The sequence below is a fragment of the Macrotis lagotis genome, chromosome 2, assembly GCF_037893015.1.
Source record: "Macrotis lagotis isolate mMagLag1 chromosome 2, bilby.v1.9.chrom.fasta, whole genome shotgun sequence".
NCBI lineage: Eukaryota > Metazoa > Chordata > Mammalia > Peramelemorphia > Peramelidae > Macrotis > Macrotis lagotis.
Window position 1 is genome coordinate 190,855,989 of NC_133659.1, and position 27,226 is coordinate 190,883,214.

Here is a 27,226-nt window from a genome sequence, read left to right on the forward strand (position 1 = left end):
ACAGCACCTCCTCACTCAAATCCAATTCACATGCTTATTGTGGTATCACCTCCCTGATGTTGTGGTCTTCCTCTGAAAAACAAATGAAGGACAGATATTATTTGTTGTTAATATACCTTGTTCTTCTCTGTAGCCCTCTTTCTCTTCCCCCATCCTTTATAATAGAGATTCTTAATCTGAACTTGCTTTTTAAAATTTTTTGATAACTATGTTTCAATATAATCGATTTCCTTTTTAATTCTATAGATTTTATTTATGGATTTAAAAACATTCACCTGAGAAGGAAGCTATAGTTTTTTCATTTTATTTTTTCAATTACATGTAAAGACAGTTTTCAACATTCATTTTTTGTAAGATTTTGAGTACCACATTTTTCTCCCTTCCTCTCTTCCCTCCCCCTCCCCTTGACAGTCAGTAATATAAATAAAGTGATAGAAGTTTTACATGTACAACTATATTAAATAGAGAAGCTATATTTTTAACAGACTGTCAAAGGAATCTGCAACCCCCAAAAGTTGAGCCCTTGCCTTATGATAAATCATTTTTTTCTTTCTTATTTTTTGAGATTGTGCTCCTATTTCTCATCTAGACTGGAATTGCAACTTCTCATGGGTTGACCCCACTGCCAGTCAGTTCTGGAGTTTTATCCTTCTCTGTTTCTTAACTGGGTCTGTTCAAACCTCCTTAGACAGCCTTGTGACCCCTCACTCCTTGGAAACCCACCCCATTGGTTTAAGGACTTAATGCAGAGACACCTGATTGACTTTAGCTCAGCCTAAAACTCAGCATTCCCGAGCTCAAGTGATCCACCTGCTTCCAGTAGCAGGGATGACAGATATGCACCAGCATTCCTGATTCAGTAAATTTTTTAAAAGAAAAAGATGAAGAAAATAAAATAATTTAAACAAAACTGATCAATTGATTCCTTGATCCAACTACAAAAATTTGTCTTTACACATAATACTTCACACCTGTCGACCTCCCCGCCCCCACCCCAACTTGTTTAAAGGAGTGGATAAATGAGAAAAACTCAAGAGCGTAATGGGTCTGAAGTTAGGAATATCTAAGTTCAAATTTGGCTTCAGTTACTAGCTGTGGGACCCTAGGCAAGTCATTTAACCCTATTGACCTCAGTTTTCCCATCTATAAAATGACCTGGAAATTGAAACAGCAAATCACTCCAGTGTCTTTGCCAAGAAAAGTCCCCAAAGGTGTCACCACAAAATGAGAAAGAAGAACTTCTTAATAAGCAGAGATAAAATTCTCCCTAGAAAGGTAGTTTGAGTTCCTTTTTTTGCTAGGGGTCTTCAGCTGAATCTGGAATGTTGTAGAATCATTACTTATTCAAGTACAGATTGATTTAGATGGCCTGTGAGGTATGGGGACTCTCCTCTTCTGAAGCATCCTGCATTCACTTTCCTTGTTTCTCTCCTACTCCCCACCCCCCACCCCAGCACAATTCCCTGGGCTGCAGAGCAAAATGCGAGTTGTTCTCCGGGTGGAGGTAGAGGCAGTAAAGTTCCTGAAAGAGGAACCACAGAGACTGGATGGCCTTCTCAAACGCTGCCGAGGGGTCACTGACACACTGGCTCAGATCCGAAGGTGAGCACAACCCCTATTCCTTCCCCAGGAGTCACCATCATGCTAGCTCAGATGCCCAAGCCAACCTTGATCTTGGGACTCCCCTTGTCTCATGGGATCACTTCACCCCCAAATCTGAAATCAAACCATGCCCAACTTGCCTTTTCTATACATTCTACCTGACTTTTATGTGTGGATACCTGCAGGTGTCCTATCTGAACCTAGTCACTCTTCTCTGTGTCCTTCCTGTCCTCCTTCTCTCCAACCCAGAATTCCCTTCAAATGCCCTATCACTAGAGGACATGGGAATACCTTGGGGGAGGACAAGCAGGGACTGCCCACCTTACTTCCCTTACTCCAAGGGCCTCATGGCTACCTGTCTTCCCAGGCAAGTAGATGAGGGTACATGGCCACCTCCAAACAACCTCCTGAGCCAATCTCCAAAGAAGGTGACAGCTGAGTGTGACTTCGGCAAAAGTCTGGACTTCGAGGTGCCACCCCCCAGCCCTCCCCTGAGCCTCCATGAGCTGGGGGTGCCAGGCGAGGGCACCGCTCATACACCCAAGGGGAGCAATCCCTCTAGGGGCCCTGAAACACCCACCAAAAGAAGCGTGGACAAGGCCGTGTCTGTGGAGGTGCTTGGGTCGTCAGGGATATACATGTCTGGGTTCCTGTCCCATGTTGGACCAGGGTTGGGGTGGGAAGTGAGGGATGGCAGGATGGCCAAGTATGGAGGTCTGGTTGGGGAAAATGACTGGATATGTGGAAATTTACTATAGCTTGCCAAGAGGGAATCTGAGTTTCTCCTGTCCTCAAGATGAAATGTTTGTCTTTTAAAAAATCCCCATAAGGGGCAGCTAGGTGGTACAGTGGATAAAGCACTGGCCCTGGAGTCAGGAGTACCTGGGTTCAAATCTGGTCTCAGACACTTAATAATTACCTAGCTGTGTGGCATTGGGCAAGCCACTTAACCCCTTTTGCCTTGCAAAAACTAAAAAAAAAAATCCCCATATTTAGCACAGTGTCTGGCCCCTAGTAGACACTTATTAAAGGCTTGTTGACTAAGTAACTAACTAACGAAATCTCTGGGGTGTCATTAAATGCTTTGCAAAGTATAAAAAAGTATAAAATAAAATAAAAGTATAAAATTATTGGATCCCCCTAGGTTCCTGAACCTGCAATCATTTGGGGGGAATAGCAAAGATATTTCTTTGAGCCTCCCATTTCTATTTCTGAGTGATAGAGTGGGAAAGAAGGAAGCAGAGGTGGAAGAAGAAAGGGAGGTGAACAGGGGTTCCATAGAAGGTCAAATTCAATTTTTGTCTCCTCACCTCCTTTTCCTTTCCTTCCCCCCAGGCAGCTGAGAGGGACTGGGAGGAGAAGAGGGCAGCCCTGAGCCAGTACAGTGCCAAGGACATCAACCGGCTGCTGGAAGAGACCCAGGCAGAGCTTCTGAAGGCCATCCCAGACCTGGATTGTGCGGGGAAGCCTCGGGGGCCAGCCCCCACCCCTGAGCATAAGCCTTCCAAAGCCCCCCATGGTCAGAAGGCAGCCCCCCGTGGAGAGGCCAGTGGGCGGAGGGGCTCAGGTAGGGGGGCCCAGGCCAAGACCTGGACAGGGGTACAACAGAGGAAGGGGAGTCCTTGATCTGATGATGTCCAGTGGTATAATTCTGCCCTGTACAATGTGAGAGGACCAGGGTAATATATAGAATGAAAACGAGAAAGCAGAATGATTAGGTCCTGAGTTGAGAATGACATCAAGACTTGGGGTCTTTCCCTTGCCTCTACTACTTTTCTTGGGATCAGGACAGGGGACTAGGCCCTGGACTCTTTGTTCTCTCTGCTTTGGAACATTAAGTATCCCCATTGTTTTCACAGACTCCCTTTTCTTTCTGTCTGTAGATGAGTTGACTGTGCCCCGATACCGAACAGAAAAGCCTTCTAAGTCACCCCCACCACCTCCACCCCGACGAAGTTTCCCCTCCTCCCATGGCCTCACCACCACCCGCACTGGAGAGGTCGTGGTCACCAGCAAGAAAGACTCAGCTTTCATCAAGGTACATCTTCTATCTCCTACTCCCAGACAAGGATACCCATGGAATGTTCCCTTTGGCTGAAGACAGAGTAGTATGCAGCAGAGAGGGGATGCACTTTATGGAGGAATACACTTTTGGGAGTGGGGGGAGAGAGAGAGAGAGACAGAGAGAGAGAGAGAGAGAGAGAGAGAGAGAGAGAGAGTTTATGAGGGCTGAAGCCCAGGTCCTGTCTGGAGGCAGAAGGATGCTTAAGATGGTTTCTTTTGATGTATGCAGCAAAGAGGGGATGCACTTTATGGAGGAATACACTTTTGGGAGGGGGGAGAGAGAGGGGGGGGGTGGTTTATGAGGGCTGAAGCCCAGGTCCTGGCTGGAGGCAGAAGGATGCTTAAGATGGTTTCTTTTGATCCTTCCAGATGTGGAAGGAGAATCCTTCCTAAAATGGAGCAAAGACAGGAACTGGGGAAGGGGGTGCCACAGAATTTGATGAAATTGAGATAGGAAAAATAAAACTCATCTTCTTGAGTTCAAATCCAGCTCAAAACCTGGGCAAGTCACTTAACCCTGCTTGTCTCAGTTTCCTCGTCTGTAAAATGAGCTGGAGGAGGAAATGACGAGCCACTCCAGTATCTCTGCCAAGAAAACCCCAGATGGGATCACAAAGAGTTGGATACAGCTGAACAACAATAAGTGTATTTTAGGCCAAGGAGTCTGTCTGTTCTTTAAATTCTAAGACATCTTATCTTAAGGAAAGGGCCTGTGTAGAAAGGGAGCCAAAGAGACTAAAAAGGAAAATGGGTTTGAGATCGGAGGGTTACAGGTGCTGATATTGGGCTCTCTTACTCCATTCCCTTACTCACAGAAAGCAGAATCTGAGGAGCTGGAGGTCCAGAAGCCCCAAGTGAAACTCCGCCGGACAGTATCTGAGGTGGCCCGTCCAGCCTCCACACCACCCATCATGGCATCAGCCATCAAGGATGAAGATGATGAGGACCGAATCATTGCAGAACTGGAGGTGTGTGATGGGATTCCGTCCAGGCTCTGGGCTCCAGGCTCCTGGCACAACAGCTTCTTCCTTCTTCCATACCCAAGGAAAGAAGACAGTCTAAGGCCAAAGCAGCCAAACCCCCAGCTTTTGGTCCTGGCTCTGCCCCCAGGTCTCTGGGTCAAGTATGAGCTAACAATATGCTCCACTTTTCCCCAGCCCATCCCCCCATGCAATGAGGATGTGAGAAGGAACTCAGTTCACTTCCTCACATGACTGAGGTTGATAGGAAATGTTTTTTCATATTCTCTTCTTCAAGCACTTTGGGATTTCTATAGAGATCTCTCATACCTAAAAATTCTGAGACTGAAGAACGAGAAGTGCTTTTTTGGGACTATATTGTGTCCTCTGGAAGGGAAGGAGATAGGAGGGTGAACCAGAGAGTTTCTTTCTTAAGCAATCCTGCAGCTTAAGACTAGAGACCTGGATCAATGTCCCTGGGATCCCTGACCAAAGGCAACTGAATGGACACCCTGTCCCATATTTTGATCCCCCCTTCCAAACCCACCCCAACCTTCTGCCTCCTCAGGTGTTTGAGAGAAGTTCAATGCCCCTCTCCCCCACGCCCCGCTGCCAGCTGCTCCCAGCCTCGCTCTCCCCCCAGGAATCAGGGTCCCTTGGGGTATCCACCCTGGGCCCCCCACGGAAGGTAACCAGCCTGAGCCTCTTCTCAACTGCTGCCTCTCTGCCTGTCCCTTCACAGCTCCCTCTGGCTCTGCTGCCCCTTTCACGCTAATATTCTAACATGCTAACACGCTGCTCACCTGCTTATGGTCTCCTCTGAACTCTCGGTCACTGACCAGGAATGACACTTATGGACTTGCCCTCATACCACCACTGTACACTTAACCTGACCTTGATAGCCTCCTCCCCTACCCCTGGGGGAATCTGTGGCTCTTTGTCTCCATTCACTACTATCCTTCAGCCTGGGCCCCTGGGCAGCAATCAGCTTCTTGGTCCCCTGCTTGTGTGTGGTCTGGCCCACCATCTCTTCCTGGAGCCTGACCCAGGTTAGGGACTCTGTGTCTCTAGGCTGTGTCTTCTCTCCTGCCTTGTCTCTCTGCAGGGACTCCCAAATCGGGGGATGAGGCTTCTCCTTGATCTTTTCTCCCCTTTATAGCCTCATCTCACTCACTTTAGTCCAAGGAGATGATGTCAACAAGGAGATATTTAACTTCCCTGGACCTTATTTCCTCATCATCAATCTGTGAACCTCTGTTCTTATGAGATCCCACAGCTTCCCTTGGCCTCCAGGCCTGCCATATCTTAGCATCTGGAAGTCTTTCCTTCTCTGCTTTTGCTTTACTTCCATACCTTTTTCTCTGGCTTCTGTCCTCCCTGGGGTCGTTGGGATAGTTCTGTTATGGGAGGATGCCATTGGTAGAAGAGGGTGACAGAACTTGATTTCTATCAACTTGGGGGAAAGTCTTCACCAGGACTAGGGAGAAAGGGCATAGCTCCCTGGCCTAAATTCTTTCCAGGTTATAGTTTCATTTCCATTCTGGCTGGAAGCTTTGATGTTGTTTTATAATTCCTCCCCAAGGGACATCTGCCTCAGGGAGGAGAGGGGAGGTCAGGAAGACTCAGTTACCCATTGGCAGAGAGTCCATCTCAAGATGCCAGGGTGTGAGAGACTACAGACCCTGGTAGCAGGGAAGATGTTGCCCTACCCTAAAAAGAGGCTCAGCTGAGCCAAGCTTCTGTGAGCAGCAGCCTGTCTCACTGGGCATGGCTCCCTGCTCCTTCTGGGGTGGGAAGGCTGGTCTCAGCTTCTCCCCCCTGCCCTCAGCTCCAGAGTTAATCTTACACACACACACACACACACACACACACACACACACACACACACACACACATGCACAGATGTCTGCAGAGGCAGAACACCAGACCAGAAGGGCCCAGCTCTATCCTGTGTGGCACCATCAGAAGATGGAATCACTTGTGTGTGGTGCCAACTTCATTATCCTCACCCACAGCCTCCCTAGAGGCTTCACCCCTCTTCCAGTTGCAGGTAAGTGCACACTTCAGGGCAAGGAGTAGGGTTTTGGAAATGGGTTTCTGGTACCTCTCTTTACACCTTTCTGGTGACATTCCAGGTGGTCCAGAGTTTCTCTCTTCACTGACCACCCTAGGAAGAAGCTTATCTTGGGATTAGATACTCCCTGGGTTTGGGTAGAAATCAAACTGGGAATAGACTGAGCCTCCCACCTTGACTGGTTTTGGGAATTCCCCAGAAATAACTGAGAAAGATGGGATTGGCAGAACATCTCAGAGGACCTGTGTGGGAGAGTCCTTCATTAACTTTTCTTCCTTATCACTCTTCTTCCCCCAGACTTCCCCACTTCTCAGAAGCTTCTGTATCCCCCAGATCATCTTAACCGAATGTGCTTCCAACTCATCATCACCTCCAGAGTTTATGCCCAAAGAGTCAGGCAAAAGGATAATGCCCATCCCATTGCCCCGAACATTTGTGAGTGCTGGTAAAAGCATGGTCATTAACCAGTGCCAAGCATTGCCTCTTGACCAGAACTTGACAGCAGCTGAATTGGTGGGGACAAGGTCTCTGGCAGACACTGATGTCTGCCCACTTGGGAGTACCAAGAAGCCAAGACAGGAAGAAGAATCATTGAAAATGGTGGGCACCAAGATCCAAGCACTAACAGAAGTGACCATTCAACAGCTGGTGGAAGAAAAAGGAGCTGGGCTGGTCTTCCACAGGGGAGAGTGGCCAGATGGAGATCAAGGTCCAGGTGCCTTTGTGGGCACTTCCACAACTACAGTGAGCCCTGAAGAAAGCAGCCCACACTCTGAGCAAAATACCCACATATCTGTGGGAGTCTGTGAAGGGAGAACTGCGCCTCAGGCCCAGAGGGAGAAAAGTCCCTTTGGCCTGGACTCAACAGAGAGGGATACTAATTCTTGGCTCCCTTTCCAGAGACTTGACAGTTTGGAGGAGACACTCCTGGAGTTGGAGGCCACATTGAATGTGCTGGGAAAGGCCCCTTCAGCACCCCCCATTGGTACCCTCTCTGTCCCAGCCCTCCAGTTTCCAGGTGGCTGTTTTATTCTGCTATATCCTCTTCTGCCTCCACATATTTCTCCTTTCTGTCCTTCTGAGCTATTGGAATTGGGGAGGATGGTGGAGACCTGCGCCCCATCCCCACCTGCCCCAGGGCCTCTCTTTCTGCTCCTTGCCCTATAACTACAATGAGTCAGAGAATGGACAGTGTCCAGGTAAGGCTGGGAAGCTGGCTTGCCTGAGCTCTTGCCCAGTCCTTCTCCTAGTTCCTACACTGGGATGAGAGGAGGATATGAAGAAGATACCTGCCACCACTCCCCAGCCCTACCGCAGTCCTCTACCCACTGCTTTGTATCCACAAGTCAACAAATAAAGATACTCTCCCCCTCCTCCCCATCCTTGTTCCCACCACTTTTGTCTCAGACTCTGTCTTTCTTTTGAATTATCTCTGCCTGCATCTCTCCCTTCCAGCCTCTTGTTCCTTCTCTTCTTTGGGTAGGACCTGTGCCTGGTGTTTGAGTGGGTCTGCTGCCATCTGCCATTCTCAGAGCCTCCACCCACGATTGGAAGGAAGGTGGCAAGATCAAAGCCTATTAACTGAAAAAAAAAGAGGAGAACCTGTTTCCCAAATGTGTACCCAGGAAGGAGCAGTGTAGTGTGGAGGGGAATAAGTTAGCAACACCAGAAGAGTAGAGTTCTTAGCCCTCTTGGGGTCTCAGTTTCCTCTCTCTGCTAAATAGGAGCAGGATAACAGTAGGAGATAGTCTCTAAAATTCCCACCAGCTTTAATGGTCTGACACTAGGTGATCATAGGATCGGGAGTTATTTAACCCAACCCTCTCCTGACATAGACATGGCTCCATTTCTTCTCCTCTGTTCTAGTCAGCATCACCAGTGACTTTCCTCTTTGACCTCGTAAAGTCTTTTTCCTAGGGTTGTTGGTACTTCCCAGTGACAGGAAAGCAGGAGAACCCCAGAAAAGCTGCTCACCCTCTCCACATTGTTTGTTGTTCAATCGTTTTCAGTCTTATCTGACTCTTTGTGACCCCATTTGGGGTTTTCTTGGCAAAAATACCGGAGTGGTTTGCCATTTCCTTCTCCAGTCACACAGATGAGGATTCTGAGGTAGATAGGGTTAAGTGACTTCCCCAGAGTCACCATATACCTAGTAGGTGTGTGATGCTGGATTTGAACTCAGGAAGATAAGTCTTCCCAATTCCAGACTCTACATCCTATCACTGCCCTACTGCTCCTAGCTTTCTTTCAATCTCTGGAGCAAGAGTTCTTGACTTACACTTCAGAGTTATAAACTTAAAGAAGGTGGGGGAATTCCATCTTTATTTTCATTGATTTCTAACTTAAATTTTGTATTTCTTTCAGTTAAAAACATTATTCATTATTGCCCAAGGACTGCCAAAGGAATCCGTGACACCCACAAAAAAAGATTACAAAACCTTGTTCTAAGAGATCAAGGAGGCTGAAACTTGTTGAGATCAATGCCCATTTTTGTCTACTTAGTTCTGACGAAAGGAATGAAGAATTGGCCAGGGAGCATATTCCTTTTGTACTAAGAGATTCTTCATATAGGGCCCCAGGCCCAGAGAAACAAAAAAAGGAGTCAGGGTATCTCCCTGGGGGGGGGGGGGGGGCCTGGATCCAGAGAGGACACTGCCAGAATAGCTCTATAATGGGAAAGGAGAGAGGGCAGCCAAGTCCAGCCCAAATCCCCTTCTTTCTAAGACTCACTCCAACTTTTACCCTGGTTTCTGCCCCTTCACAGAGCGGCGGAGTCTCCATCCCACCTATGAAGATGGTGACACCAGGCGCATCCAGGCTGAAGCCAGGACAGGCAAGCAGCCCAGACAAAGGCAAGCATAGCAAACAGCGGTCAGAGTACATGAGGATCCAGGGCCAGCAGCAGGTATGAAGGTGGAGACCTGCCCACTTCTGGGTGGGAGGCCCACCCTGCCAGTCATCCCAAAAACCCCTGAAGGAGGGAGGCGGCTCCCCTCCTGACTTCCTGTAGTTCTCTCAGCTCCAACAAAAGAGCATTTGTCCTCTTCTGTGTCGTTATTATACTCACTGAAGTAAAGGTTGCAGTGTCCTTCCTGAAACCCAGAAGTAAACTGGTCTGGTAACTGAATTTGTACTCTTATCCCTCCATCTTCCTTTTACCTCTTTCCTTTTTTGCTCTCACATCATCTCCCATCACTGACTTTCTGCTAGCTGCAATCCCCTTCCTCCACTCCTCTCTGCTCTTCATGACACCCCTCCTGCCAATTCCTAACCCCCCCCTTGATCCTCACCCCAGGAGCCTTTCATAAGAACAAAAGAAGCATCTTCCTAGAACTGGATAAATGACCTAATAATAATTAACAGACATAGTGCTTTAAGCTTTTGTAAAATGCTTTGCAATCTCATTAACTCATTTGGTCCTCATTCATATTAGCACTGTGAGGTAGATATTGTCATTATCTCCATTTTACAGATGAAGAAACGGAGTGAGAGGATTTACCCAAGGAGGGAGGTGGGCCATATAAATAGTAAGCTTTGGAAGAGGAATTCAAACTGAGGACTTCCTAACTCCAGGTGCTGCTTTCCAGCTCCACCTGTTTTGCCTCTATTTAAAAATCTTGTTATGTTTGACAGTGAGCTTTAAATTTTTTGTTCTGTGAAATGGGGCATGATCTCTTTTAAAAAAAATAGTGAGAAAGCACCAAGTGAATATAATTAGAATGAAATTAAGGGGGGGGAGGATTAATCACTACCCACTCATTAAACTCCATTGCATACAGAGCCCAAATAAGAGAGATATGAGGAACCCAAGACCCTGTGCCTGCCCAAGGGCTCAAATCTGGACAAGACAAGGCAAAAGCTGTTAATAGCAAAAAATATTAACCAGCCTAAGTAAAGTGTGTGATGTGCCCAAAGGGGCAGTAGGTGTTGGATGAAGCTCTCATGATTCTCCACTGGATGTGAAATATGGAGCACATAGATTTGAGTACTAGCCCCGTCACTTTGAGTAAATTACTCTGTCTTTATGAGTCTCAGTTTCCTCATCTATAAAATGGAAATAAAAATTCCTATACCACTTGTCTTGATAGACTGTTTGAAGGAAATATTTTCTAAAATATAATTTATTTTTATTTAGATTTTAAGTTCTAAATTATCTCCCTCCCTTCCTCCCCACATTTGATACAAATATATGTATAATGTGTGTATATATGTGTATATATGCATATTATATACATATATTTATAGATGTAATTTTATTATATATTATTGTATATTATATGATACATCTTAAATTATTATATTACTTAGTATTACATAAATATTTATATTCATATATTATATTCATATATATGCAAAACCATACTAAGCATACTTTATTTATCAGTTCTTTCTCTGGAGGTGGATAGCAGAGGGAAGCATTTTATATGTTAGAAAGGTCTAATAAAATTGGAGCTATTATCCCTGTGGAACCAAAGGAAGTCAGAATTTTAATGCAGGAGGCAGGCCCTCAAGCTGGTTTTTGCAGAAGATAGATGGGCTTCAAATGAGTGGAGGGATTGAGGGAAAGAGCTTTCCAAAGAGAAGGAGGCACAGAGTAAACCAAAGTATGTGGAAGAAGAAATGTCACTTTGGCTCAAATCCTCAGAATCAGGCTTTACTTGCCAGACTTCCCTCTATCAAAATGCTTCCAGTTAGTTGTTGTAGTCAGCAGTAAAGTCTTGCTGAGTCACCCTCTCTAATATCTTTCAGCTGTCCTCTCTTCTGTACTCTTGATGCCCTGGTTCAGGTTTTGGCTACCTTCTGCCTAGTCTAGGTACAAAGGTAGCCTTCTCATTTATCTTCCTCTATTCTCTACCTCTCTCTGATCCATCTGGGACTCTGCTGTTTACAAATTAATCTTCCTTGTTTACAATTATGAAACCTGTCAGTTATGAAACCTTCAGTCTCCCCATTGTCTGATCATTAAAGGATCATTTAGGACCCATGTATCCTTAAGTCCAAAGGTTAATTAAGATCTGCTACAATCCAGCCCCAACTAATCCTTCCAGAGACTCATGATTTCCTCCTTCCCTCCCAGATCTTTGTTTCAGCCCAGTCACTGTCCTCTCCACACGCCTCACACCTTTTCACCTTCATGTTTCTATGTCAAGGATCACCTCTTTTCTGTTCCTTTCCCTGGGGCTTAACATAAGAATCTACATGTAGTAAGTGATCCTTGTCTAGAATGCGTTTCTTCCTCCTCCTAAATCCTACACTTCTTTCAAAATCCAGTAGAAGCCCTACCTCTACTCTGAAGGCTTCTCTGAGGGCAATTAAGTGACAAAGTGGCCCTAGAGTTGGATCATCTGAGTTCAAATCTAGTTGTGTGACCCTTGGCAAGTCATTTGACCTGATTGCCTCAAAAAAGAAAAAAAGGAGGAGAAGCAGTAAAAGAAAGAAAGAAGAGAGGAGAAGACAAAGAAGGAGAAGGCAGGAAAGAGGAGGAGGAGGAAGAAGAGAAGAACAAGAAGTAGAAGAAGAATCTTCTCTGAGGCTCCATCAAAGTTCTCTTTGGACCCTTCCTCCTCTAAATTTCCCAAGCAAATGTTTATCCTACTCTTAGATTCCTTGACAAATGTTAACTAGAATCTATATTTGGATTTGGTTTTTGTTTTTGTTTTTACCTATGTATCTTCTTTCCCTAATTAGATCAAAAAGTCATTGGTGAAAATGACTATCATCAACATATCTTACACTTAAGACACTCAGTAAATAGTTATTGATAGTATGATAGATGACTTAGTGAATAGAGCATTGGACTTTTGAGCCAAGAAGACCTGAGTTCAAATCCTACCTCAGATACTTGCTAGTTAAGTGACCCTATGTAAGTCAGGCTTACTTAATCTTCTCAGACTCTGTTTCTTCTTCTGTAAAACAGGGGACAGTAATAGTACCTAGAAATAACATTTGTACAGATCTTTGCAAATTTTAAAGTGTGAAAAAATGTTCCTTGTTATTATCATTAATCATGATAACAAAGAGTAGGAGAGATCAGAGATGTAGCAGACTTAGTAGAATGTATTATCAAGGAGATAATGTTAAGGACAGAGAGAATTACATGAAGTAAGGAGGTAATCGGCAATGCCAGGTGCTGCTGAGAAATAATGCAAAATGAAGATAGAAATAAGGCCATTGGGCTCAGTAGCTGGGAGCTCAGTGACCTTAGAACAGACTGAATAGCATGGTGGGGATGGAAAGTAGATAAAGGAAAGGATGAGTTTTGAGGAAGTAGAGGCAGTGAGGGTGGATCATGTGTCCTAGAAATTAGGTAAAAAAAAAGAAAAGGAATAAAGTAGAAGTCTGTTTTTGTTTCCAAGTTGGGGAAAACCTGAACATACTTGAAGGCAGAAAGTCTAAAGTCAGAGAATGAGGAAGAAAACATTGAAGAAAAGGATGATCAAGAACAGAAAGGAGATGACCAAGGGCCCACATTTGGGACGTTATAAAGGAACCCAGAAGGCCGGCTAGGTGGTTCAGTGGATACAACACTGGTCCTGGAATCAAGAGGATCTGAGTTCAAATTCTGCCTCAGATACTTAATATTTACCTGTGTGACCCCAGGCAAATCACTGAACCCTATTGCCTTGAAAATCAGCCCCCCAAAAATAAAGGAGCCTAGACTATATTTGTGGAAATGGGAATGGAGAAAAGGAAGAATGAGTTGGAGGAATGTGTTGAAAAAAGAAATAAGCCTGAGAGATATTTATTTGGGAGAGACATGGAGAGAAGGAAAAAAATGAGTTGGAATCAGGAAAATTGGAAAGCTTTTGAATGAAAGAGGAAAGTCGGGATGAAAAACTGGTGTGGGATGGGGGAAGATGTTAAGCTTGTTTTTAAAAATAGGTTTTGGAGAGAAGGTTGATAGATGAATGATCCCTAACTTATCCCAGGTGAAAGGGAAGCAGCAGTGGACAGCCTAATAAACTTGGAGTCACTGAGTTTAAATCTTAGCTTAATCATTTACCACCTCTGCTGTTCTTCAGTTATTTTTCAGTCTTGTCTGACTCTTTGTAACCTCATTTGAGGTTTTCTTGGCAAAGATGCTAGAGTGGTTTGCCATTTCCTTCTCTAGTTAATTTTACAGATGAGGAAACTGAGACCAATTTGGTTAAGTGACTTGCTCAGAGTCACTCAATTAGAAAGTGTGAAGTCAGATTTGAACTCTGTAAAATTCATTGGGATGATGAATATTCCTGATTCTGGGTCTGATACTATATCCACTGCATCACCCCAATAGCCCAATGTATACTTTTTTTGCTATTTTTTTTTTATTCAAGTCAGTGGGATGTTTTTTTCTCTTTCTTGATAGGACTACTAGACTAGGAGATTAAGAAAAGCTCTACCTAGATTTGACACTCCTAGATTTTAACAAAATATTTTGACACAAGTGATTTGCCCAAGGTCACACAGCTAGGCAATTAATAAGTGTCTGAGACCACATCTGAACTCAGGTCTTCCTGACCCCAGGGCTGGTGCTCTACTCACTACACCACCTAGCTGTCCCCAAACAGATATTTTTAGAGTCATTTTTTTTTTAGGTTTTTGCAAGGCAATGGGTGTAAGTGGCTTGCCCAAGGCCACACAGCTAGGTCATTATTGTGTCTGAGGCCGAATTTGAACTCAGGTCCTCTTGACTCCAGGGCCAGTGCTCTATCCACTGCGCCACCTAGCCACTCCATTAACATATTTTTTAACAAAAGAAAAAATGATAAAAATGGTTCTGTATCTAAAGAAGGTATAAAAATCCAAGAACCAGAGGGTGGAACATGGCCAAAAGTATTTGAGTTGTTGAAGAAGAAGCATAGGTATTCTGTAGAAGTGTACTGGAAAATATACAATAGAAGAGATTGTTTATGAGTTCTTAATACAGGCTGAACAACTGCCACAGAGTCAGACACAGTATTGCTGGGAGACTTCTGCTATTCAGACTCTCCCCTGAAGGCTTCACTCTTGTAACAGAAAACAGATCTTGATAAACTTTCCCCTTATTTAGATGACTCATCTGTCAGGAAGCTAAGGAGGGGACTATAAGAATTGCTACTCTAGATTGAATTTGAACTATTCTAACTGCCAGCCTGGAGAAGCTGGTTGGTGATGTGGAAGCAACCAAAATCTAAGGAGATAGCTACCAAAAGGGAGAAGAACAAGAGAACAAAGGAGGCAGCTAGGTAGCACAGTAGACTTCTAATCAGGAAGACCTGAATTCAAATCCAGTTTTACTGGATGCATGACCTATGAGCACTATGCAAACATTAAAGAATCATTTAAATATTAACTATTTGATGACTGATCTGTCAGTGATCTTTGAGAGACTGCAGAGAATGTAAGAGGTAATACAAGAATAAAGAAAGGTAAATGTGATTAGTGAATATCTAAAAAGAAAGAAAGTAGAATATAGTGGATAGAAAGTTCATCTTGGAGCCAGACATTCTTTTATCTTTCTCTTTCTTGTATCTCTTTTCTCATTTTAGCAGATCATAAATTCTTTTATCTTCTTTGAATTCCAGAAGCAAGTGGTAGTTTGCCCTATGTAGAATTTTTACACAAATCTCATTGTTTTGCTTATGGTTGTTTTTTCCAAAATACCACATTCTGATTGTATATAGATAGAAATTTTTCTTAGAGCCAGGAATACCCAAATTCAAACCCCACTTCTGACACTTATTGACTATGTGACCCTGAGCAAGTTATTTAAATATTCAGCATCATGGGCAATTCCCTAAACTCATAGGAAAGGTACTGACCTGCATTGGGTGAGGGAATTTCTTCATCAGGAAATTAATTCTTCTCCATAGTAACGAAATCAGAAAAATACTATCTTCAAACCCCAACAAATAGAAACAGTGATAACATAGAAACAGCATGAGTTTATCAAGAACAAATCATGCCAGAACAACATTTTTTCTCTTTCTTGACAGGATTACTAGACTGGGAGATTGGGAAAAGCTTTACCTAAATTTGACACTCCTAGCTTTTAACAAAATATTTTGACACAATCAATGCCTCCTATTATTCTTGTGGAAAAGATGAGCAGATATTGACTAGACAAGAGAATGTTCAGAACTATGTTGAATAACCTATCTCAAAGAAGAGTGATTATTAATTCATTATCACCAAGGAAGGTTTCCAGTGGAGTACCCCAGGTATTTGTGCTTGGTCCTATGCTGTTTAAGACTTTTTATCTGTTGACTTGAATAAAAGAAGAAATAATCTGCTCATCAGATTTGTAAATGATAGAAATTTGGGGGAGCTAGCTACCATTAGATGACAGAATCATTGCAAAGATCCTGACAAGCTAGAACATTGGGGCCAAATCTAATAAGATAAAATTTCATAAGTTTACTTTTTTTGTCCAGTCATTTTTAATTGTTGTTTGACTCTTCATGACCCCATTTGGGGTTTTCTTAGCAAAAATACTGGAGTGGTTTGTCATTTCCTTCTCCAGATCACTTTTTAGATGAGAAAACTGAGGCCAACAAGATTGAGTGATTTGCCTAAAGTCACATGGCTAGAAGGTATCTGCGGCCAGATTTGAACCCAGAAAGATGTACATTCCCAGCTTTTCCTACCAAACCTCCCCTCAAAAAAAAAAAACAGAACAAAAGAAAAAAAAACAAACCTATGTCAATATATTAATTATCCAGGGGCAGCTAGGTGGTACAGTGGATAGAGCACCAGCCCTGGAGTCAGGAGTACCTGAAATTAAATTTGGCCTCAGACACTTAATAATTACCTAGCTCTGTGGCCTTGGGCAAGCCACTTAACCCCATTTGCCTTGCAAAAGACCTAAAAAAAACCCCAATATATTAATTATCCAATCAAGAAGTGCAAGGTCTGAATTATTCACCTGGTAGTGCTTGGTTTAGACCAAGTGATCTCAAGAATCTTTTGGGAGCTTGCTTGGATAACATTCCTAAATATCTTCAATGCATATTGGGGGGGGGGGGTAGGACATTCAAGCCTATTCCCTTCCCAAATTTCTCTGAACCTATGGTCTTAAGCATCTGGAATTCAATCTAGCCACCCCATGTCTAGGCTATTCTTTCTAGTCATTTTCAGAACTCAGACATTTCACATACTGTTATCACAAAGATTATTGAAAATAAGAAGGAAAAAAGCTCCTACATGCAGCTATCTGTCTTCTGTCATCAACCAACCAACCAGTCAACCAGTCAACAAGGATTAAGCACCCTGCTATATGAAGGGTACTGTGCTAAGTAATGGAGATGGAAGACAAAGATCAGTCTTTGCCTACATTTTAATGGGGAATATATATATATATACAACAGACAAATTGGTTTAAAAATATAATCCAAGGCACTAGTGGAGGGAAGGGTATCAAAAAAAAAAGCTTCTTAGAGGAGACATTAAATTGAGTTTTAAAGGAAAACCAAGGATAAGAAGAGAAGTGAAAAGAGAAAGTATTCTAGGTATGAGGGAGACGGTACATTACTTTAGATCACATGCTCATAATTTTAGAATTGTAAAGGATTTCCTATGTGGTCAAGTCCAAATTTCTCATTTTAGAGATGAGAAAACTGAATCAGAAGGATTGGGTGACTTACCCAAGGTTACATAGATATTAAGTTCCTGAGATAGAATTTGAACCTGGATCTTTCCCAAAAAAAGTCCAGCATTCTATCCACTACAGTACAATGGTGAGTTTTGTATGTGAGGAACAAGCAATGTCAATATGGCTAGAAGGTAGGGAGAGGAAGACTAGAAAAGTAAGAGGGCTGTGAAGAACTTTAAATGCCAGAGTTGTATGGTATCCTCAAGGTAACCGGGAGCCTCTGGTTCTTTCTTGAGTGAAGGAGGGGAAGTGACAGTCAGATTTGTGCACTTTGGTGACTGAGTGAAGTTTGAGTTGAAATGTGAGGAGAGGCTTGAGACAGGGATAAAGGATAAATTAAAGTGGTAGCTGTGTGAGTGAGGAGAGGAGACAAGCACATGAGATATTCACAGTATTATAGCTATAGAGCTGGAAGTGATGTCAGAAGAGGATTGGGGTTTGGCAGGAGAGATTGTGAGTTCTGCTTTTTAAGAGTTTGTTGAGTATTCCTGCAGGTCATCCAGTTGGAAATTCCCAATAGGCAGTTCCCAGTGATGTGTCACCGGATCTCAGAAGGAAACCTGAGGTTGGAGATCTGGGGGTTATCTGCATAGAGGTGGTATGGAACCCATGAAATAAATGAGATCACCGGGAGACAGTATAGAGAGAAGAAGGTCCAGGTCCAAGTCTTGGGATCTACTTCACTATAGGTGTGATATGAGCAAACAAGTTTGAAGAGATGTGGAACTTTCTGCCTGCCCTCTCAGCTCTGAGGGGTGGCAGGATGAAATTCCTGAACTACCCATTTCCACTGTTTGTAGAAAAGGAACAAAGAGAAAGGGGTATGTGCCTAGGACCTCTGTTTCTCTTTATGAAAAGAGAAAATAGGGGAAGAATTATGGGAGAAACCAGGCATCTCCCTCCTTGCTTATCAGTTGGCAAGAACCTCAATAGCTGCCAGCCTCAGGATTTGGTTTCCTCCTCTGTCCACTTGGGTCCCTGTCTCTGCTCCAGATTCTCAACCTTGAACTCCAACAGTCACAATCAGTGACCAGTAGTGTCTTGGGTCACCCTGGGAGCATTTGATGTAGTTGCTGTCAATACTGCTCAGATCAGGAAAGTCAGTCTCAATCTAAGGGCATCCTTCCCACAGTAATGAAAAAGTTCATTTTTTAAGGAAACATGGAAGGAAAAAGGGAGGTCAATGCTACTGTTTATACAGATCTCATTCCTGCCTCTATGCTATTTAGTTTTTCTTCCTTAGCATGATCTCTAGCAGTTGTTCTTGTTTTTCCTCAGTTTTTAAAGAAAATCATGAAATTAAGGAGGTGATGCCATGACAGGCATGTAGATTGGATTTGACTGACTGGGGTGCTTTGCAAAGTCACCAACTTCACTTTCTCCTTCAGAAGGAGTCTCCTTTATGGGTCCAGTGGACATTTAGAAATGGGGATTCCTGGAGATGGTCCTGGATGTGAGACAATCAGGGTTAAGTAACTGCTCCAGATCACACAGTTAAGTAAGAGTCAAATGTCTCTTGGCCAGATATGATCTCAGGTCCTCCTGATTTCAGGTCCAGTGCTGTATTCACTTCACCACCTGGACACCCTCCTGTGACACACAATAATTGCTTAATAAATTTATTTATGTTGGTTGATCAATTGCCCTAGAGAGAATGTTGGCAGTTTTTACTTCCCAGTGTACATTCTCTTTCCCTCTGTGAAAATGTTGTAGTCCCTTGGATTCACACTGAGATGAAACAGTGATGTAGAAGCACCTGTTATATTAGGAAAATAGATTTCAAAGAAAAAAATTTTTAAGTATGATTTGATGGCCCAAAAAAGTAGAGGGTGAGGAGATTATTTTAAAAACAAAATTCTGATGTGGTCATCACAAATGACTTATGCAAAGAAAAAGGTATGGTTTCAGATCTAAAGATAGTGACATGAGCCCTGAGATCTCACTAATGAATTCAGCTTTTTAAAGGATGAGAACAAAACCTAGAAGGAGGGACACATAACCAAAGAGAAGTACTAAAGAGTAGCCCAGACCCACAAGAACAGGGTCAGGAAAACAGCAGCTCAGGATGAGCAGAAATTTTAGAAAAAGTAAAAGGAAGGAGAAGAGCCCTTTGAAGCTATGTTTGAAGTCAGATGAAGGATGAGGAAAGGATGGGACCACAGCCTAGGCATAGCTTCCCTACCAAGGAGAAAGATCTTCAAAGTGGACAAGATTGAACAAATATGGATGAAAGGGAGATGGAAGCATCACGGTGTTGCAAAAACACATGAGGATTGAGAAGACATGGGTTCTACTCCTGGCACTGTTACTCACTAGTTTGAGCAAGTTAATTTGCTTCTTTCATCCTTATTGTTTTCTTTTTCTTCTTTGAAAGCCTTTTGGGTTAAGTGACTTTCCTGGAGTCCCACCACTACTAAATGTCTGAGAGCAGATTTGAACTTAGATCTTCCTGATTTCAAGACTGGTACTCTATCCCCTGGGTCACCACAATTCTAGGAACAGGCATCCAAAGTTATGAAAGGAGAGAGCACTGAGCTGCTTTAAAGGATTTCAGTTCTCTAGACCCAGATGAATGACAATCCAGAGAACTGAAGGAACCTGTAGATTTCACCAGGGAGTCATGTTCTCAATCTCTGAAAAGGCATGAAGTACAAGAAGACTTGAAATGGGCAGGATTTTCTGATTTCCAAAATAGGGGAAAAGAAGTCTGGAAACTATATGTCAATGAAATTGATATTAAAAATCCAGGATGAATTGTTAAGCATATGATTTGTGAGAGTCTTAGAACAAGAGTTTTTAAACTGTTGTATCTTGGTGACTTTGAAAGTCTGGTGTAAGGGGTGGCTAGGTGGCGCAGTAGATAAAGTACCAGCCCTGGAGTCAGGAGTACCCGGGTTCAAATCTGGTCTCAGACACTTAATAATTACCTACCTGTGTGGCCTTGGGCAAGCCACTTAACCCCGTTTGCCTTGAAAAAATCTAAAGAAAGAAGTCTGGTGTAGCTATGGATCTTTTCTCTGGATTATATTGTTGGGATTTTTAAAATTCATCATTGAAGCAATGCTAAATTTCAATTAGAACTTACTGAAATTTAAGATGCAATTTGTTTTCCATCTAAGTTCATGGGTCACCTGAAATCTATCTACTTAACCACAGTGGGGTCCATGAACCCCCAGTCTGAGGACCACTTGCTGATTTAGAATGTTTCCATCATTAGGAGGTAGACTAGATTGACTTAGAATAAGCAGAGTGACAGAAACTGGACCTGTGATTTCACTAGCATAGAGTACTCCCAGGTAAGAAAGTTCCTCTAGGGGTATTTTGTTTACTCTTAAACAAGAATATTTTATTAATGTAAAAAAAAATTGTACAAAATCAGAATTAAAAAAAGAAAAGAAAAGAAAAAGAAAGTTCCTCTACCAATGTAGCTTCTCTGCCACTTAAAATTTTAATTGTCCAAGGCACTGAGAAATCAAGATTTGCCTAGGGTCACACAGATAGCACGTATGAAACAGGGAATGCACCAAGGTTCTCCAGGTTCCTAAGCCAGTACTCTTTGTTCCACAGACAAAATATGATCATTCATTTTTATGACAGGGATGTTAGATCAGAGGAAGGCCACATTCATAATAGTTAACGTTTTGACTTCAGCAGTGCATTTAATCATCCCTCATGATATCCTTGTGGATAAGACAAACATGTAGTCTACGTGACAGTACATTTGACGTACCTATGGTTGAACCTATGTAACTTACTGTTTTTGATATATATGTCATTGGATAATGGATATATGTTGGATATATGTCATTCTGGTAGAAGGTCCTAAAAAGTGCCAAGAAGCACATTTTTTTAATCAATTACTTAGGTGCAGTCCACATTAAGTGATATCTGGCTTTGGAATCAACACTAATTTTGGAGAAATAGCTAATGCATTAAATAACATTAGGATTCAAATTGATCAACAATCTCAATTGGAGGGATGATACTAATTAGATGAAATTCAATATGAATAAATGTAGAGTCTCACACTTGGGCTCAAAAACATCAATGATGCAAATATAGATTGGGGAAGTAGAAGCAGTTTAAAGGAGATTTAGTACCAGTTTATGTGGAAAAGATAGGAAGGTTTTGTTGTCTACATGTTCAATAGGATATGGTTACTCCCAAAAGTTAATTCGATCTTAGACTGTATCATTGGAAGAAATAATATCCAAAACCAGAGAGATAATCATCTTCCAATACTTTCTATCGTTAAATTCCATCTGGAATATTGTATTCAGTGTGGGGTGTTAACTTATAAGAGAAACATTGACAAATTGGAGAACACTAAGAGAAGAGGAGCCAAGATGGTAAGGATAGTCTGACTTGTAGAGTTTGAAGGAATCTCATTGGTGATCTAGCCAACCGCTGGTAGGACAAGAATCCGCTCTAGAGTGTATCACAAAGGAAGTAACTGAAGGTGCTGGTAATGTATAACCTGCAGAAGAGAAGAAAAGACTTAGGGGAGAACATGACCCTCCACAGATTATAAGGGCTGTCAGGGGAAAGAGAAATTAGTTCCACTTGAACACTAGAGGGCAGAATTAGAATTAATGAGTGGCTGTTCTAGGAATACAAGTTTCAGTTTAGTATAAGGAAATCTTTTGAACACAGCTTTGGGGGGAGGCCAGTTAGGTGGCAAAGTGGACAGAGCATTGATTCTAGAGTCCGGAGGACTTGAGTTCAAATGTGATCACAAGATCAAGGATTTTATTGGTTGTGTGACCCTAAGCAAGTCACTTAACCCAGATTACTTGGCAAAAAAGAAAAGAAACAGTGATTAAACATAGCTCTCTGAAAATGGAATAGTCTATCTTGTAAGGGAGTAACTTTTAGTAATTTAGGGCATGATCCATCAAGGATTCTGTCTGGGCAAAGTGTTCCTCACCTATTCTGGTACCCAAACAGTTTGGTTTTCTATAAATTTTCCCTTGTCTCTTACTCAACATGAAAGGAAATAATTTCTAGAGTTTGCATGCATATTCACACAAGAAATAAAACAGTTTAGTTCCAATAGGGTAACACACTTAGATGCCAAGTACTCCCTATGTCCCCCTTTGACAAGTTTCCTGTTTCCCTAGTGATGTGTGTGCTTTAGGTTGTGAGGACTCTAGGCACGTCTTATGGGACATTCACATAAATGAACTCAGATGAGGTTATTAGTGTTACTAATATTTTAGGTTTCTGTAAAAAGACAAGGAAATTGCATTAATCAGTAAACACCTATAGATTAACTCAGATTCAAGACCAGTCCTTGAGGTTTCCTAGAGCAGATCAAAGAATTTCCTCTTTTGGTCACTGAAAGCCATGCTTTCTAGAACTTTACTAAGCCTGGAACTCAGGTCAAAAGAGAAGTGCAGAGTTGGGTAAATGGTCTGTCCCCCAGGCCTGAGTCTCAGGGATCTTCCCTTCCCCTAATCTCACAATTTGGACTAACTCATTCTGTCCCAAGTGGGGATGCTTGCTTACACCATCACTAACATTTCATTTTTTCTTCCTCCCTTTCCCTGCCTTTTCCCCTTCTCCATCTCCTGTTCCTGCCCCTCCCCCCCCCAATTCTCTGAAAATTCTGGGAATGGACTGCCTTTTCCCACCTACTTCCTCTTCTCTTACCTTTCTTCAGTAAGCTTCACTCTCTTCTTGGTGTTCTAGCTCTTATAGCTCTTATAATTTTCTGTTCATGCAACACACTCTCTCACACACACATTTGTATGTACAGCCCCACCCTGGTCCAGGAATTTCCTTCTCTAGATTTCCCTCTGGCCCATTTCTTTTTAAGACAGTTTTCTCATAGATACCTAGAGGCACAGAGCATAGTCCTCAGTCTCCTTGATCCCTGTTTTTTTTTTTTTTCAGGTCAATAGACCATCTAAAGAGGTGAGCGGGTCAAATGAGACCTCAAGCCCAGTCTCAGAAAAACCCTCTGCTTCCAGAACCTCCATCCCCGTATTGACTTCCTTTGGGGCAAGGAATTCCTCCATCTCCTTCTAAAGCCCTATGTTCTTCCTCCCATTTCCTCCCCTCTTCTTCCTTCTACTTACCTCTCACCATATTCCCTTCATTCCCCCACTCTCGATACACCCTCCTCCAGAATCTCAACAGGATTTGCTGAAGTTGTGCCCACCTTCTAGCTGCCCTACTCCCATCCGTGGTGTTTTTGATTTTTTAAAGTAATCCACTTTTAATGACCTTTTTTAAAAAGCCAAAACAAAAAAAATTAAAATCAAACACACCACCTTTCTGTCCCAAAATGGTCTCCTCTTGGGCCACTGTTCTCTCCTATTTTCTATCCCAACTTCCTTTTCCACCATCCTATACTTCCTTGTTCTCACCCATCCTCTCCTCCCATTTCCCTCACCCTTTCCTTTTTCCTGACTCCCTTCTGGCTTCCTGATACTGCTCCAAATGAAATTCGACCCATGTCCGGAATTTCCAAGCCATGAGGACTTGGAGCTGTGAAAGATACCCCCTCTCCCACTCTGAAACCTTCATGGGAGAAGAACTGGACATTGGACCCAACTCTAATGAGAGGGCTCAGAGATGGGGGGACAAGAAAAGACCCTGGAAACACCTCCTGACTGTCTGACCTCTGGACATGACTGTTATTCTGTCGCTGCTGCTATCCTGGTTCTCTCCTCCTGGAAGAGGCATTGAACGTCAAGATGAATGGACTGGAGATAGAACCCCAGCTTCAGGGGCTGCAGGGAGACTTCCATGTCTGTGTCTTCGAGGGAGAGGACATGGGGTCTGCCCTTTACTGACAATAAGGAACTTCTCATGAAGTCCAGAGCTGGGGTGAGGAGGGCTGTTTGGGATTCTGTAAGTTTGGGGGCAAGGGAAGTCCTATGTTGAGGGGATGCTGCCCTGGGGGTGAGGACACCCCAGGAAGGGGTTTTACTTTTAGTTTCTTAATTTAGCACTTTAAACGTCATTAATTTATTTTAAAGGAGGGGGAAGACAGTAGGAAATAGTGGCTTTGGAAATCTGATGTGATATTGAGAGGACTGCCAAATTATGTGGAAACCTGGAAGAATAGGCAGTGTGGGAAAGTAGGAAAGAGAAAGAGGAGAGGGTAAGGAAAACTATCTGATTCTCCTCTTCCCCTCCCCCCCATTAAAAATATAGGAATTTTCAGGGAAGTAGTAAAGTGGTGGAGAAAAAGGCATGGGTCCAGAATCCTTGTACTCCCCCAACTTGGGTCACAGTGGCCATAAAGGGAACTGGCCAGCCAGCCAGTGCTCAGGCCTTACCAGTTGAGTTATTGCACTGGCCCAGGGTCCTGTAGAGGATTTGGGCCCATTCTGAGGTATCCTGAAGAGACCGTTAAGTGGGTCTTGGATTGGAAAGACTCTAGTATTGTCCCAGGGTCCTGAATAGGGGGGATTAGTGACTGAATTAAAACTAGGGGAATGGACCTAGAATAGAAAGAAGGTCCCTTCCCACCCTCTCCCCAAACTTTTGGAGCACAACATGAGTACCCATGAGCACAAGAAGTGCTTGAGGCAAGGTCATGCCATCAACTTAGCCAGGAACAGTCGTCTCCTGAGAGTATAAGCACAGAGAAAGGATGAAGGGGAAAGGGGGCTATGCTTTAAAAATAGGTTTTTTTTTTTAGTTGGTTCTTGTTTTCAAGATTGGGATCATTTTTGTATGAAGGTGTGTAAGACTTTCTGAAGAAGAATATAGAAAAGGAAAAAAAATCACAAAAACTGAACCCTCTTGAACCCCCCCCTCCACAAAAAAATATAAAGGAAAAAAGGGGAACCTCATAAATGATGCAATTACTTTTAATTGCAGGCAACTCTTTACATTTAAGTGAAGTGTCTTAACATTTTATATTGTTTTAAAAATATATTTACATATTATATATATATAATATACGTAATATAAATATATATAAATATTTAAAAAAACGGGAAAAAACCCTAAGCACTCTCCCTGGCCACTGTTTGGCGGGGGAGGGGGCCTGGAGGCCAGGGTCGGGGAGGCAGGTTTGTCTGACTTCTGGTTTGGTTCAATTTGGCTGTACAGAGACACCCCTCTCCTTTCCCCACCACAGCATAGGGGAGTGGATCTGCCCCCACCCCTTGCAAGCTGTTTCCCCAGCCTTGACCCTTCCTTCCTCCTCTTTGGAGCTCAGTGCCCTCCCTCCACAGACTGCACCCTTCCTGCCCTATGGGGAGCATCATTCCTCCCTTACCTGCCCCCTTCCTCAGCCTGTGCTCCTCTCATCTCTCCTCCCTTGGAGGCCAAGTGTGTTGCCCATTGTCATTGTCTTTGTGGCCTGTGTGAAAGCCAGGGGCCAGGAGACAAATGTTTTAATAGAAAGACAGCCTTGCTCTCCTCCCCAGCATCTCTGATGGCTGAAAGGAGAGTCCAAGGGGGATTGAGGATGCTTTCTTCCCCTTCCTTGCAACTTTGTGTGTGTGGAGGAGAAGGAGGGAGGTACATGGTCCTGCGGGTGTGCCCATCAACTTGCTTGTACGTGCATCTGGTGCGTTCGTGCATCCGCTTGTGCCCATCCACTCTCACCCCTTTCCCAAAGCCTTCACCAGGGGAAGGGGATGGACCAATCCCCATGCTCCTTCTGGCCCCCCAGATAAAGACCACCTTCCCTGCCCCCTGCCAAGTTTTGTTTTCTATCAGACCCCCCGCAGCACGTTCCCACTCTGCCCTTCTTGCCCTGCTTGCTGCATGCGCCTCACTGCTCGCACTCGTCTGTTGTTTGTCCGTGTGTGTGCTTGACAAAAAAAGAAATCTAAGAAGTCGGGGTGGGGACTCCTCCCCCCTCCTTCTCCCCTGCTGTGCCGTGGCTCTCGCATGGGCATTTTCTTTTCCTTTTCCTTCCCTCAGTAGGCTGTTTCCACAGGAGCCACACTCCAAGGGCCCTGAGTGGGGTCTCCTAGGGCTGGGGTGGCTCTGTGCTCCCCCTCCCCCCCATGGGGCTCGTGTTGGTGTAGCAATGACTGGCTGCTTTGGATATTCTGTGATCTCTGTCAGTGTAACTGGACAATTTCTAAATGGAAAAGGGTTGCTGTATTCTCTGTCTCTGTCTTTCTCTCTCTCTCCCTCCCTCTTTTTTAATGTCCTTCCTCATCTTTCCTTTTTGGTTTTTCTAGCCAAGTGTTTGGGGCTTTAATAAAACTTGTTTCTTTTTCCTCTCCTGGATCTCCTCCTCTGTGGGCTGCTGTCTGGTTATTTTTTGCTCTTCCACCTTCCTTGGGGTATAGGAAAGTGTTGTGAGCCCCCTGATTTCCCAACCCTTTGTATTATAATCCTGGATCTCACTGCTGTCACCCAATGTAACCACACAAGATACAAGGAAGGAGGCATAAAAACAAATTTCTGAACTGGTGTTTTCCGTAAAAGCTAACCTGAGAGAATTGATTTTGCCTCATTTCCAGGAATGGTACTGTGTGAAGTCCCTCCTAGAACTTACATCATATTCTGTCTTCAGGTGTGAGCTCCTAGATGTGCCCTGATCTGCTCTGGTCTGTTATAAATTTCCTCTGGGGTGTTGCCTGGGCCTTGACCTTTTCTCTCTATCCAGTTGAGTTAGTTTGAGCTATTTAATCAGCCTTTTGTTAATGATGATTCTAGTCTTTAATGGTGGTTTTTTGAAGTCTATTTAAGGCTGTTATCTCAGGTTAGATTTTCTGGTAGTCAACTAGCTACCATGATGAGTGCCATCTTTATTTCAAAGTTCTGTTTCCTGGTTCCATTTTACTTTTCCTGTTTTAAGAGCCCCTAATCCCAGTTGGACAACACACTCAATTCTTGCTTCCACCAGATATCCTTTCACCAGTAAAGGGGGACTCCCTGACCAGGGTAGGTTGCTCAGGGAGGCCCACAGGCTGGAGAATTCTTTCATAAGTT

General features: G+C 43.4%; 1 protein-coding gene across 16 annotated transcripts in view; it reads left to right on the top strand.

Annotated features, from left to right (window-relative positions):
- The window catches only part of SRCIN1 (SRC kinase signaling inhibitor 1), a 126,347-nt gene extending 99,861 nt beyond the window's left edge, over nt 1–26,486 (top strand). For 9 of the 16 annotated variants that reach the window (XM_074224100.1, XM_074224105.1, XM_074224101.1 and 6 more), the window contains 7 exons: nt 1,455–1,602; nt 1,970–2,216; nt 2,938–3,169; nt 3,486–3,640; nt 4,482–4,634; nt 5,194–5,313; nt 6,997–9,307. In XM_074224100.1, the coding sequence (XP_074080201.1) occupies nt 1,455–1,602; nt 1,970–2,216; nt 2,938–3,169; nt 3,486–3,640; nt 4,482–4,634; nt 5,194–5,313; nt 6,997–7,866 (1,925 nt within the window). In that variant the 3' untranslated portion in view covers nt 7,867–9,307. Of the gene's footprint in view, nt 1–1,454; nt 1,603–1,969; nt 2,217–2,937; nt 3,170–3,485; nt 3,641–4,481; nt 4,635–5,193; nt 6,676–6,996; nt 9,309–9,463; nt 9,605–23,206 lie in introns of those variants that run through there. The other 7 variants (XM_074224112.1, XM_074224113.1, XM_074224114.1 and 4 more) reach the window with 5 other exon arrangements.
- The last annotated feature ends 740 nt before the right edge of the window (nt 26,487–27,226 follow it).